This window comes from Sminthopsis crassicaudata, chromosome 4 (assembly GCF_048593235.1).
Source record: "Sminthopsis crassicaudata isolate SCR6 chromosome 4, ASM4859323v1, whole genome shotgun sequence".
Taxonomy (NCBI): domain Eukaryota; kingdom Metazoa; phylum Chordata; class Mammalia; order Dasyuromorphia; family Dasyuridae; genus Sminthopsis; species Sminthopsis crassicaudata.
In genome coordinates, this window is record NC_133620.1 from 347333500 (window position 1) to 347348462 (window position 14963).

The 14963-nt window shown below is 39.5% G+C and overlaps 1 protein-coding gene across 1 annotated transcript in view; it reads left to right on the forward strand.

Annotated features, from left to right (window-relative positions):
• Positions 1-7133: 7133 nt before the first annotated feature.
• Positions 7134-14963, forward strand: part of TTLL6 (tubulin tyrosine ligase like 6) — a 36622-nt gene continuing 28792 nt past the window's right edge. Inside the window, exons 1-2 of the mRNA XM_074261253.1 lie at positions 7134-7638; positions 14623-14703. Coding sequence (XP_074117354.1) covers positions 7523-7638; positions 14623-14703 — 197 coding nt within the window. The 5' untranslated portion in view covers positions 7134-7522. The remainder of the gene's footprint in view (positions 7639-14622; positions 14704-14963) is intronic.

Genomic DNA, 14963 nt, shown 5'->3' on the forward strand with positions numbered 1-14963 from the left:
CCAAGAATGTAGGGAGAAAAATGCCAACACACACTTGAATCAGGGGCTTGATGGTTGGATGGCAGCTGTGGGAGTAGTGACACACAGTAGGTACCTAATGTTTACTGATTAATTAGTACATAACAATTAGGATGGGCTTCTATCCTCAGACAATAGAAAAACTGACCAATATTTATTTCATAGGTTGTCAAGTGTACTGGGGGATTGGAACTCTGGATTGTCCATCTCCACAGAGTTGCTAGGGAAAGAAAAATGAGTCTCACCTGTGCATAATCTCTAGAGGGTGTGTGTTGCCAAAGTTACTTTGAAAAGCTAAGTAGGAGGAAGCCAGCAATACACAAGGGAAGCTGGTTGCCATTTAACAGTGTTGAGTCAGAAAGTGTTAGATTCTTTGAACCCCTCCAGTGGTGTAGAACTCACTAATTCAAGAGGTAGACCCTTCTGGATCTATACATAGCTCAAATTGTTAGAAAATCCTAATTTATGTGAGGTGATAGCCAGGGGAAATAAAAGCAATCAGGAACTCCAAATGGGGTTTATTCTTTTTGGAAAGGAAAGAGCCTTTAAACACCCCTTGAGAATATGTATTCTCCTATGTGAGGTTGTTAGGAGAACTTTGCTTATCAGATATCTAATTTCAAGGCCAGTATTAGTATCTATTTTCTCAGAATGGTGGCCATTGGACCAGGTGCTGTGTGTCAGAGAGAAGCCAAGATATGAATTAGTCTCTGCCTATATAGATCTTACAATAAAAAGAGTGGGAGTTGGTAACAAGACCTTGGGAAAATCTGCCATCTGGGAAGAGAGACCCTGATTGTCAAGCCAGGAATCAGGGCCAGAAGACAGTGCTCCAGAGCAGCTGCTGGGTATCTCCCAGCCTTTATGTTTAACCCTCACAAAAGTTCACTTGAATGAATTAACACCTCTCTCTTCTAGTCTAATCCAGCCCAGCTCAGCAGCTGAGTGCACCCATGGATTTTGGCTTAAGATTTTTTTTTAAGACATTTTTATTGATGCTTTCTATATAGCTTAAATTTCTCCCTGCATCCAATCTCCTCCCCCCCAGAAAGCTATCCCATTTAACAAAGAATATTCATTAATGAAAACAAAGGGAAAAGGAGAAAAAATACCCAGCAAAATCAATTAGTTCAAGAAGTTTAAATCTAAACTGTACTAGAACTGGAGATGGGTAAGGTTCACCTCTGAAACTTGCTTCTCCTCCTAATAATCTTAGGTCTGAATAGGCTATCACACCTATTATAAATTGTTTCTATATTATATACTGGTTCAGAAGGAGGGTAAAGAGATTAGTAGAAGATAAATAGTAACTATATCACCATCACTTTGATCACCATATTAGGTACAAATGGAGCTGATCTATAGCACAAGCAAAAGCCCTTGATTTATATAACAATTTTTTTTCTGAAGAGTTATATGCTAATCAAATTACTTTAGAGAGAACCTGAATATTTAAAGGACTCTTGAAGTCTTTTTGTAAGGCAAAAGAAATAATTAACTTTATAATTTTCTAAGTTTGAAATTTCAATATTATCAGTTCTAATAAAAACAAAAAAGGCATCTGGAATTAGACATCCTGTGTTCAAACCTTGATTCTGCCATCCATCCTTGAAGTGGTAGACCATCAACTCTCTGATCCTCAGGTTTCTTCCTTGGTGAAATGGGAACAATACAACTCAGAATGTCTATCTCTTAGGATTGTCTTGGGAAAAGCACTTGGCAGAATTTCAAAGGGTTCTATAAATGTGACTTTGATAGCTTTCTCCTACTGATCATAAAAGGCCTATATCTTTCTTTTAGGCTTTGAGAATGCCTGAGACTGAAAAGTGACACATAGCTTCTAGAGAAAGGAAAGATTGTTATGGGGCTTCCTGAGTCCATGTCCAGGGCTGCTTCTATCATGTCATCCTTCCTCTCTGTTAATGTCATATTTTCTTAAAACAGGGCACACTACACTGTAAAGTGTATTATACACTTTATCATTTATCAAAAATGTATACAATCTTATCATACATTTCTAGCTAACATTTATATAAGGTTTGCAGAGTGCTTTTTATATACTATAGTCCTGATGTATCTGGGTATATTTATACACCAAAGGTCTTAGTACATTTAGAAATAAAGCTTAAAAGCTGCACCAAGTCTTTTGGGACAATCCTGTATTCTCTCTTTTGGTCCTCACAACAGCCCTATGAGGTAACATGCTGTTATTAACCTTGTTTTACAGATGAGGAACTGAGACCAAGAAAGTTAAATGAATTGTTCACATAATGGTCAATTGCAGCTGGTACAAACAGTCATGACTGCCAGTGAATGGCAGCGAACCAATGCTTGAATCTGAGTCTTTTGGACAAATCCAAGATGAAAACTGCACAATTATATTGAACAACAAAACAAAAACCGACTGTGTAAATTGGGGGCAAATTCTTTCCCTTTCCCCAGGGACTCAGGTTCCTCCTTTGTAAAACAAGGGGATTGGACTAGATTGCCTCTAAGACCCCTTTCAGAAAGGCAAGAGTTCTTTACACCATAGACTACTGAAGTTTCTGAGGACTTCCTTGTTCTACTGGTCTGAGTAGTAGCACTTTCACCTCCCCTGAATTGTTAGAAAATAAGGTACCCTCTCAAATTCCACTCTTTAGCATCCTCATCCCACTTCATCCCTCTGAAAACCAAACTACTTCCCAATAATTCTGCTTCTTAAATTCTTGGATAGAGGGCAGTTATAGAATTGGCCACTGGCAACAATGTAGAATTGCCTTTTGCATTCCAGAGCAAAAAGGGACTATAATGGATCTACCTGCATCACTAATCAGAACTATACCACAATGATTATTGGTGAAAGTGCCTACCCTGCTACTAGAAATCAATACATTACCTGCTGCTGGGGTCTGAAGCTGTCTCCCACCTCCCACCCTCCTTGTTTACAAACAAGGTGTCAGATATGGATATTGCCACCTATATGATGACCTTGCTCAGCTCCCTATAGGTCCACTTTAAGCCTCCAGAGTCATCTAGTTAACAACCATGTAAAGTCTCTGTACAATTAGAACGACTCCTGCTCTGGTACTGTGCACTTCCTTCTAACATCACATCTTAATTCAGGAGCCTTGTACGCAGTAGTAGTAGTAGTAGTTGTTATAGAGAGGTGTAGAGAGGTGCTTTAGTAATGCAACCAGAACTGTATGAGACATCCAAAAGATAGTTTACTGCTGAAAAGTTTATCTCTTAAGATCTCTATTTGGGCACCTCTGCCCAGTATTAAAAAAAACAAAACACAAAAACACAAAATAGAAAAGGCTGCCAGAGGTTTGGAATCCCAGTGTGGGTTTACTTGTATGAGCCCCCCCTGCTCTAGTAGCTAGCTACATGCAAGCAGTTACCATTTCTGTAAGAGTTGGGGAGACTCCCATTGCTCTCACTGCAAGTCTGTGTGCATGTATGTATATTTGTGTGTGGGGGGGGGTATATGTGAAGAGAGAGTGAGAGAGATGGAGGGAGAGAAGAGAGAGAATTCTAAATCTATTCTTTGGAAGTGAGTAGAATCTGTCCTTTTAAACTGAGCATCCTCCTGCTGTCATTATGGTTGGGGGAAGTAGGAAGAGGTTTAAGATATAGGATTGAGATAGAAATAAACTATTTTCTATCATGCTAAAGCACAAAGTCCTTCAGAATTGAGCTCTACTTGTGGCCTACTTTCTTACTTACTGGGATGGGAGAGAGGGCAGTTTGTTAGCTTTCATTATGCTGAAATTCTTTGCCTATTCTTGCTGCAGGTCCAAAGAGTTGAGTATATTTCAAGGTTACCCTCCTGGTTAACTAACTCCTCATATTTTAAGCCTTCTTCATTTTGGTGAGCACAGGGAAATATATAGATTCCAATGTAATTGGTGGCTAGGCAAGACTTAGAAAAATACGAAATATTTTTATACATATGAGGTAATTTTAAATGTGTTAACCAATTTTAGCTCTTCAAGTGTTCATCCAAATGTAGAAAGTTTTTGTTTTATTTTGTTTTGTTTTTTTTTCCCCAAAATTTGTAAGATTCCACAAATCTTAAGAGGCAGCTGGATGGCTTTGTGAATACAGCATATTAGGCTTGGAGTCAAGAAATCCTGAGTTCAAATCTAACCTAGACCCTACAGAAGTAACTTAATTTCTGTTAGTTTTTCAGTTCCCCTCCCAGGAGTGTTGTGAAGGATAAAATGAGAGAATATTTGCCAAGTGCTATGTAAATGCTAACTATTATAAATGGTATTCCTCCCAATAGCACTGAGTTCTGGGTCCCATGATGGATGGGGTAAATGGATGAAAATGATTTATTGTAGGCTCCATGGGAAAGCCAATTCAGACAAGTATTATAAAAATAGTATGTTATAACAACAGAATCACAAAACATTATTATATAACAGTAAGTTATATAACAATATAATGTGTTGCTTTATTATTGATTTCCCATAGGAATAAAGAATCAAGTGTTCTGGAAATAAGACAATTCCAGCATACCTTACTCTTACTGGGCCTTAGCTTTTCAGGTCCAGTTTAAGCAAGCAGCCATGGTTTAGCTCTATTACTGACTAGTGGACATTATTGGCAGTATTGGTGGTGGAAAGAAATCCTCACAGTTCTTCTTTAACCTCTTACCCCAAGCATACAAAGTCCTCCCTCCCCCACCATTATCATCATTTGGCCATGTGGGGTTTTTTGGGGGTTTTTTTTTTTGTTTTTGTTTTTGTTTTTTAAAGCAAAAGTCACAGATGCTTCTGAAGGTTTCCCATCCTTCCCCAAGTAGGGAGGGAGTATCTGATTCAATCATATACTTTTTGCTTTGGTTAACTGGGGCTGGCTTTTCAGTTCTCCCTTCTTCATTCCTGATGGGCATCGCTGGTGCCAGACCTAGTCTGGGATATTAGCTCAGTTTCAGCCAGCCTATCCATAAATAACCAGTTGTCAGGGATTTTAATGGAAACCCTCTCTAAGCTGTAAATCTTGGCCTCTCAGTCCTATGCCCCCACCTTCATTTCCATTACAATATCACTCCAGTGGGAGCAAAAATTGAAGCAGCACAGATTGGTAGGACACTGGGGAGGGAGGTGAAATAAAGATGCAAAAGCTTGGGAGGGGGTAGAGCCTAGAACAATTGGTCTTTCTGAAGCATCTGCTGGGTGGCCAGTTGATGTTGGTCACCTGGGTCTCTTCTGCAGCACTCTTCTCCTAATCTCCCTCCCCTTTCTAGGATGGGAAGATGATGGTGGGGGTAGTAAGGGCAGTTTAGCCAGTAGCCTGAGGGAGGGGGGAGAAGGGCTTGTGGGTGAGTGGCAGATGTGCTGATAGTTCTACTTTAGGCCCTCTGTTCATTCTATAGTAAATTTCAAAGCCATGTGGCAAAGGGATTTCATATCTATGGGGAAAACTGTGCCCTTGTGCCTCTTAGCACCTGGGTCTTTAGCAGATGAGACTCTCAGTCATGAAGATGGTGTTGGTGGTGATGACAGGATGGGGATTCCTCTTGTACTGAAGAGGCTGTTCCTGTGAGAGTGCTGTTTTTTTGTTTGTTTGTTTGTTTTACTTTTTAAATCTCGCAATCAAGACATTCTCAATTCATCTGCTCAAAGACTACCTCTTTTAGGAAGTCTTTCCTGATATAAGCAACCCATTTAAACACTGACCTTTCGTACAAGTTCTAGCATAAACCTCCAGTTAGTTACCTAAAGGACATTTCACCTGGATATTTCACTGGCCCTTCAAACTTAACATTTGTCTCCAAACCAAGTTCAGCATTCATTCCAGTTTAATTCAATAATCATTTGGTAAGCCCAGTATGTTTGGTAAAATGGATGTAAAAACAAAAATGAAATGGTCAAGAATCTCAAATTCTCCTGGAATATTCTTATCTGAATCTTTTCCCCTAAACTTGCTCTTCTTCTGACATTTTTATTTTGATCTGCTTCATCATTTAGTGTGCCATGTTTAAAGTTTAAATAAGTTTAAAAACTTATTCAGAAATTCTTAGTCTTGGGTTAGTAAAAATGTTTTTTAAATGATTCGATAACTGTATTTCAATATAGCTTTTTTCCTCCTGTGCATTTTGTTTTGTACATTTAAAGACACTATTCTGAGTAGAGGTCTAAAGGGTTTCAAGACGAAAGAAAGCTTAAACTTGCCTTATGTTTTACTATGGCTCTTCTATCTCCTCCTACATTGACTTAGTTTTTCGAGTCTTTTCAATTTTAGCTTTACAAGTCTTTCAAATACAAGGTTGCCTCTGTATTTTTAATCACCACTCTCCCTCCCACCCTGAGACCCTGATTACCACTTACTAGTGATCACTTTAGGTGGATATAATGGCGTCTTAATTTGTCTTTTCACCTTTCCTCTTTTACCCCCTAGTTCATCCTTCCCTTCACTGCTAGACTAATCTTCTTTGTGTATCAATTTTATTATATAATATTTCTCTATGTGTGTGTGTGTGTGTGTGTTCAGTACAGTCATTTAACCTTGTATTAAGCTATAAGAAAAGTGATCTGTAAAACTTAAACCACTAACTTTATAATAGATAGATGGATAAGAGTGATGGATGGATGGAGAGAGATGGATAGATAGAGGGAGGAGGGGTAGGGAAGGAGAGGAAGAGAAGGGGAAATAATTGAATGAGGGAAGAGGGGAAAGAGACAGAGACAAAGAAAAGACAGAAAAAATGGCAGAGGCATTTAGTAAGGCTTATTATGTGCCAGGTACTTACTGTGCTAAGTGTTGAGATAACAAGTACATGCAAACAAAACAGTCCCTGCCCTCAAAGAGCTTACATTCTACCGAAGAAGACAGTACATAAAGGGGAAATGCATAACTGGAAGATGTTTGTTGGAAAGTGATTGGTATCTAAAAAAAAAAAAAGAAAAAAAGAAAAAAAGAAAGCATAATATTTACAAAGAAACGTAAGGGTCAGATGTGTGACCTATCACCGTCGCTCTTCCTCCACTGTCTGGGGCAAGCCTCCCTCCACTTTGTGTGGGGCTAGCTAATGGGAGGATCCCGCTTGACTACATCACAATGTTCTGAGGATGGCGTCACGGCCTCAGGAAAAGAAGAGCCCCTTCGAGGCCGGAAACTTATTCACACTTTTGCAGAGGGTGGCATATCAGAATATTCCGAGCCAGCTCGTTGATTGGCTGAACTCCAAGCCCTGGCCCGGACCCGCCCCCCCTTCTCGCTCTCGCTCAGCCGGCCTTGGGCTTGCGCACCTGGGTTCTTCGCTCCCCAGTTATGCGATTGGAGCTGGGAACCACCCCTTCTTAACTCGCGCTGGTTCTCGAGGGCTCTGCGTCCTAGCGTCTCCCGGGACAACCCTCGAGCTCTTCCCAATGGAAAGAAAAAGGCGGTTAATTTATTGGGGAGAGCGGTCAGGAGAAAAGGCCAATCTAGAGCCCGAGATCTGGCTCTTGCAAAAACCAAGCTTCGGCCCTCCCAAAGCTGCGGAGATCGCAGAGAGGGCTTGGAGCTGGCCATGGGGCACGACGACCACCTGCAGACCATGGAGTGGGGGAGGGAGGCTGCGTCCACTTTGGCCGAGAGTGATACGGACAGCGGAATGGGGGCGTGCGGGCGCATGAAGAGCCGTGGGTAAGAGTGCCCGCTGCTCTCCCTTCTCTGCCTTGGATATCCCTGCTGCAGCCCACCGCGTCCTCCCAGCTCCGTTCCAGCCCCCTCCAACCGGTGCAGCCAGCCCTTGCTGCATAATCCTTGATTGTAAACGTAATCCCTAAACTCGCCAGGCTCCCTCGAGTCCCTCCACTAACTCCTCACCCTCTCTTCACTCCTGTACCCAAACTCTGTTCTCCATCCCCGAAGACCCCTCTAAAATACGTTTCTGACTCTCTCCAACCCGACATGCTCCATCTTGACCAAACCCCCACCCTTTTTCTCTGTGCCTCAGTTTACTCATCTGCAAATGAGCTCTAGATCTATGATAACCGTGGACCTCTCCTCCAGTAGCCTTCCAAATCTCACCAAATCCTTCCGTTCTGCCACAGAAAAGGTTTCTGGTACCCTGTGTTTCTCAAGAGTCTGAAGTCTCCTATGTGCAAAGGATTCCTTTGCAACAAACACCCACCTGCATTTCTTTGGAGGAACCTCCTCAGAAGGGGAATTTTAGGACTTGCTCGGGGTGCCCCCTTATCGCCTCCCTAGGTGACTTACTAGTTTCTCACCTTGGGGCAAAGTCCTTGGAGCTAAAATGAAAGCTCTACAGTAGATTTAACCCTGGAGACCGGTATCCATTTGTTGGATAATTATAATAGCTTTAGGCCTTATGGAGAGCAAAGTTGGCCACACAGAATCACAAAACTAAAAGAGACCTGGAAAGTTATCTTGTCTAATGAAGCAGCTAAGGCTGGGAGAGGAGAGGCTGGATGAGATATCCCCAAATCAGTCTATCAGCAATCCATGATGTTTATACTGATTAGTAGGCACTAGGTACAAAATGACAAAAATGAAAGTCCTTAACCTCAGGGGCCTTCCATTCTCAAGGAAGACTAGTGCACATATACATATATACAACTTAAGTACAAGATAGTTTATTGAGGGTATCAGAAGAGAATTTACGAGAAAATGGCACTTAAAATGGCACTGGATTTCCAGTCCAGTGCTCCACTATACAATTTCAGCCAAGCAGTTGCATTTTTTTTAACCTTACCTGAAGAATTCTCTAATATATCCATCCAGCAGGATAAAAAGATGGACTGTGAGCTACTCAGCAGTATTATTATTGCTCTTGGTGGGTGGCAGTATTATTAATAAGCACTTTACATTGGCAAAACACTTAAGCAATTATTTAAACCTCCCCATGTTGCTGGTTTCCAATTTTACAGAGGATTGTTCCAAGCCTCCTGCTGAACTAGTGGAAGGGCCAGAAATAGAATGTAAAGAGTTACAGACTCCCAGGTCTGAGATTCAGCTCTATCTCCTGGCATTGGTTGTCCCATGTATTGCAGCTGGTTTTGTTTTGTTTTGTTTTGTTTGTTTTTTAAAGCACCCCCCCCCAAAAAAAAAACAAACCTTAAAAGTATTTTTCCATCTGTCATCTCATCAATCCCTTTGATCGATTAAGGTTAAAGTTTTTATAGTCACTCTGCTCAGATTTTTTTGTTTTTAAAGAAACTGGAATAGAAAGGACGCTGGTATTTAGTGCCTGTTGTACAATGAGCCAAAGGCCAAACTTGAAGTTAAATTTTGATTTCACAGGTTCCCATCTGCTTTCCAGTAAAGCCTTTTTCTTCCAGGATTACTTAGGTGACATAGTAACCCAAAATCAGGAATTCTCATCTTTCTGGGTTCAATCAGGCCTCAGACACTTATTGTTTTTACTTACACTTAACTGTGTGATCCTAGACAAGTCACTTAACTCTGCTTGCCTCAGTTTCCTCATCTGTAAATTGAGCTGGAGAAGGAAATGGCAAACCCCTCCAGTATCTATATCAAGAAAACCTCAATGGGATCACAAAGTACCCTTTGTGTACAACTGCAAAGACCTTGCTTTTGGATTGTTTTTCAAGTGACATTGAAGAGTTTGTCCTGTTTCAGCCCCATAATCATTTACTTCCATTTGTAGGGGCATTTAAAGACAAGTGGTCAGGATTTTAGAACTCCTTAGCATGTGGTGATAGGGGAGAGCAAAACTTCCTCTTTTAGGAAAAATAATCCAGTTTATTATCTTATTATTAGCACCATGCTTAAAATGAAGGAAATCATTGGGGTTGCTTTTGTTAATTACCCTAGGTGAATGAGACTAGAGTCCCCTTGGAAAGCTGAGCCAAAACACTCTTTGGGTTACCAAAACAAGTTGAATATCTTGTTAGCATGGTGACACACCTATAAGGCTTTTGCTTTTCATCTTCCATTAATCTTGCACAATTAGTCTCTAGAGTATGGATGCCTAGACTTATGGGAATTTGAGTCCAAATAGACTTAGGATATCCCTGTAGACTACATTTCTCAGCTGCACTCTGGAGGTTGATTATACTCTTATTAATGCTTCATATCCATCACCTCCCAGGAAAGATCAAAAGATCCTAAAGGAAAAGATCTCAGTGATCATTAATGCATGAACTCTTTGGAATTTTTTCTAGCTACACTCCAAAGAAAAACCGAGTGTATGTTAATATGATACTATTGTATGAAAAAAAAAAAACAGTTATCAGATCTTAAAGTACTGAACTTTGTAAATCCTTTCACTTCTTTGAGGAACTGTACATTAGAAGTCACTATTGCATTGGAACAGAACAGGATTCCAGAGAGAAGACCTGGGTAAAAATCCTGGCGGCTCTTTGGAAGATTTCAGTTCCAATTCACATACTTACTAGCTGTGTGAGTCTGGGCAAGTCATTTTAACTGATGTCTGCCTCAGTTTTCTATTTTGTAAAATGAGGATAATAATAGTACCTCCCTTACAGGGTTATAGTGAAGCTCAAGTGAGATAATATGTAAAGTGTTTACAAATAGGGATAGAGAAATGCTAGCCATTACTGCCTCTATGAAGTTGAGAAAGTCACCACTTCTAAGCTTCTTCTGGATAATGAGAAGTTGGATTGAATTATCTCTTAAGATCGATTTTGGCTTTAACTCTTATGATTATAATGTATAATGTTCAGCATGCCTTCTGCTCCTGTATTTCCTCACATGTGACATTCCTTACAATGGCTATTCCTCCTCTTTCTTCACTTCCACAAGGGGCATTAATATCAGGTGGTGCAATGGAGTGATGGCTGGATTTGGAGTGGGAAGCCTGAGTTCAAATAAAGTTTCCTGCTGGCATGATCTTGGGGAGGAAGGGTTCCACTTCTGGGAGCCTCATCTGCAAAATGAAGGAGTTAAGACTAGATGTCCTTTAAGGATACTCCCAGGCCCTAAGGTCCTATGACATTACAATGCTTTTTTTTTTTTTAAATTTAAAAAATTTTTAATATGTAAGGTGTTTATTATAATTTGAGGAAATGAGATTGCTTCTACAGACCACACAGAATAGTCACATTAATTGGTAGTCATATTTTCTACAAATAATCAGCACAAGCTTCATTATTGAAGCATTTTGTTTTATAGCTGTCATGTGCCGGGTGTTTAGCTGTATGAAAAAATAAAGTAATACACAATCTTTGGGCTTCTCCCAAGGGGGGGAGGGTGAAAATGTATGTATACAAGTAAACTTTAATTTATTATATATATATATATATATATATATATATATATATATATATATATATATACACACACACACACACATATATGTACCATATATAATATATAATAAATGAATTAGAATATGATTATATCCATAAGAAAAACAAGATTTGGGGAAGATCCTTGATCTGTAACTCGAAAGAACCCTAGGGGGTCATTTAGTCCAACTCATCTTTTAAATATGAGGAAAGTGAGACACCCAGATTAAATGGTTTATCCAAGACCAGACAGGTAAGAAATGTCAGAACAGGCCTTCGAACCTTGTTGTGTAACTCTATAGTCAATATTTTTCCATTGTACCATATTGCTTGCCTGGGAACTTATAAATGGGCTATCAGAAAAAGCTCCATGGAACAGATGGCACCTTATTTGGGACTTAATGGAAAAAAAGAAGTAGATGTTGTGGAAGTTCTGGTTTAGGCACATGAGCATAATTTATGCAAATGCCTAGAGGTGTCAGAATAAGATCTAGCTCACAGAGAGTCTTCAGTTGGTTGAATGAATGTACCCAAAGGTAAGTTGAGAATGGTAGTTGGGAGCCATATTATTGAGGACCTTGTTTCTCAATTAGACCAAGGAGGTGGTTTTTCCTCTATTAAGGCTATGGGTAGCCACTGAAGATTTTGGAGGAGAGGCAGCAATATAATCAAATCATCTAAATTCAATTTTAAAAGTATTAAGTGTTAACCACAATGTCAGACACTGGAGATAGATACAAAAAGAAAAATCAAACAGTCTAATCCTTGTTCTGCTTGATAAGTCAAATTCAAAATGTATACAAAGTAATTTAAATGAGGAAATGAGCACCAATGACTGACCGGATGGATGGCTGGAGAATTGGGTAAAATCTCTTTTTTTTTTTTTTTTTTTTTTTTTTTTTTTAAGTAGGTGGTTTTTGAATTGCACTCTGGAGGAAATTAGAAATTTCATAGGTTAGATGTAAAGAGGGAAAGCATTCCAGACTTGTTGCTGATAGTCCTGAATTGAGAGATGTAATGTTTTGCTATGAGCATTAGGGAGCCATTGAAACTTTTTAAAGTGGAAGTGGGGTACAGAATGGCACTCAGACCTGCTGCTTTGAGAATATCAATTTGGTAACAAAGTGTGATAAAAGGATTGGAGAGGCTTGTAGAAGCCTATTAAAATAGTTAACAAGGCAAGTCTTCATCTGGCTGCCTGGTAACAGTATCCTCATTCTCCTTCCCCATATACCACCCCTGTCCCAATCATGTTTCCTCTTGAGATGTATCCTCTTTTTCCCCATCAAGACTACTCTTTTGGACCAGATTACACCTGGAAAAAATTGTACATGAGGGTAGGGTATGTTATGTAAGAAAAATCGGATTTAGGAAGAAGGTAAAAATAACCTGGGAAGAAAAACAAAAATGCAGGCAAACAACAGAAAAAGTGCAAGTGCTATGTTGTGATCTACATTCATTTCCCAGTGTTCTTTCGCTGGGTGTAGCTGGTTCTGTTCATCACTGATCAATTCTACACTTATATTCTAATTTGGATTTTATTTACTGGTGGTGCTTGTCTCTCCCAATAGATTGAAAACCTTTATCATTGCATTGCCCCTAAGTGTTTGTCAGTTGAATGAATATAAAGCATAAGAGATATCATAATTGTGGGCAGACAGATCAGAGTCCAAAGAGCAAGTCCCATAGTCCTCATTTAGGTCTTATTCAACATGTGATCTTGGACAACTTTGCCACTCTGGCCTGTTTCCTCATCCATAAAATGAGAGGGTACTGTGTATAAGATGATTTCTGAGGTAACTCCCAGTGCTAAATCTATTATTCTCTTGGTCAGGATCAAGGTAACTTGTTTTGTTAGGTAAGTGGAAATTCATCTTTGTTCTGCTTCATTTGTGTCTTTGCCTAGCAAGTAGTAAATGTTAAATGAATTGATGAATAAATGAATTGAAAAGAGAAAAGAAAATTCTCTTTTAATCTCATTCAGAAATTGGGCCAGGTGATCTCTCGAGATTCTTCTGCAAGCCCAAGGTGGATTCTCCGAAGTACCTTTAGCAATAGTGCCATCATTGAGATTGAACTGTGTGCAGATGTCTACGAAATCCAAAAAAAAAAAAAAAAAAAAAAGGAAATAGAAAATAGTAGAGAGATGGAAAGAAGGTTTCAGGTGATAGAAGCTTGACTTTTTTTTTTTTCTCGACATCTGTCCACTTGGGCAAAGACTAGAGAGAGGGAGAGAAGGAATACAGCCCATCCCAAATTGAAAAGGCGACTTATGAGGATCAGTTTTCTTACCTCAGTTCAGTATTAACCTGCTTTTGAGGGCTTGATAAACACTTCCTGAAATGAGGGTGGAGCCCAAGCTATGTCTACAAGAGTAAGGCCAGATAATCTAGGGGAGGGGGGTGGAGGGAAAGAGGGGAAAGTTTTTGGAGAAAGTTTTGCAAGGATCAATATTGAAAAATTAGCTGTGCATATGTTTTGAAAATGAAAAGCTTTAATTTAAAAAAAGAGTAAGGCAAAGTAAAGATGTCTCATCATTCAATTCTTTTTGAATGTGACTCAGAATTTACCTGGTTAGAGGGAGGGCCTGACTACTGGCATTTGAAACCAGATGACTCAGTTCATAGCGTCTCTATTATCTCTAGGTGGCTTTGGCCTAATGATTTAATCTCTCTTGGAACTCAGTTTCCATATCTGAGAAATTAGGGGATAAGAATGGAGAAATTTTCTACTTCTAAATCTGTTGTCATAGAATCATATGATCCTATGACCCATAGGATTGAGATTTTATCTTTCAGTTTAGTGGCCCAAGTTGTTTTTCTTGTTGGAATAGGTAACACTGCCCAAGTTGTTTTTGGTGCAAGTACCAGTCCTCGTAAGCAACAACTTTTCTAGGGAAAATCCAAACTGACTTTCTTCATTCCTGCTTTTCATCACACAGAGGTATGGTGAGGAAGCTGTTAGATTAAGTAACACTTCATGAGACCAGAGGGCTCTGTCTTATTTAAATTTATCTCCTCCCAGCACTTCCAGAATCCATGTCCTGGACTTGGAGTCCAGTGTTCATGTGCACAGTAGGTTCAAATGCTGAGTCTTCCATTTACTACTTGTGTGACTTTGGCCAAATTGTTTAACCTTCTCAGGCCTCAGTTTCTCCATCTGTTAAAAAACAAACAAAATGAGAGAGTTGGATTAGATGACCTTTAAAGGCTCTTTCTGCTCTAAATCCCTGATCTTGCATTTTGCTTGGCATGTAAGGGGTAATTAATAAATAAATATTCACTGAATTAATGTATCAAGTAAGACATATCAAATAAGCTAGAAAATATATATGAAAATGGGCTTAAAATACTATACAAATGTAAGGGATTATTAATAAAATCTGCCAATGCAGGTATGTGAACAGGGAAGGGAATGTAAAAGGGGCCCCCATCATTGATTTGAGAGATTCCATCCTGGAAGAAGAGGAAAGGGGGTAAGTATACAGTGGGGTAAATGATGCTTAGGAACCAGGGTATATGGGATGCTGGGGACAGGAGTAAGGGAGGGATTATACTAGAAGAGAATGGTGAGGGAGCAATTACAAAGAGATTGGTAAGGGAACTTGGATTTTAAATCTGCCCCTGAGTTTAATTTATGTTAAGAAGTCTAGTACAAGAACCAGAGAACACAGAGTATAAATATTGTTGAGTTAGTCACATGTATTTATTAAATGCTCTAGTTGGGATGCATTCA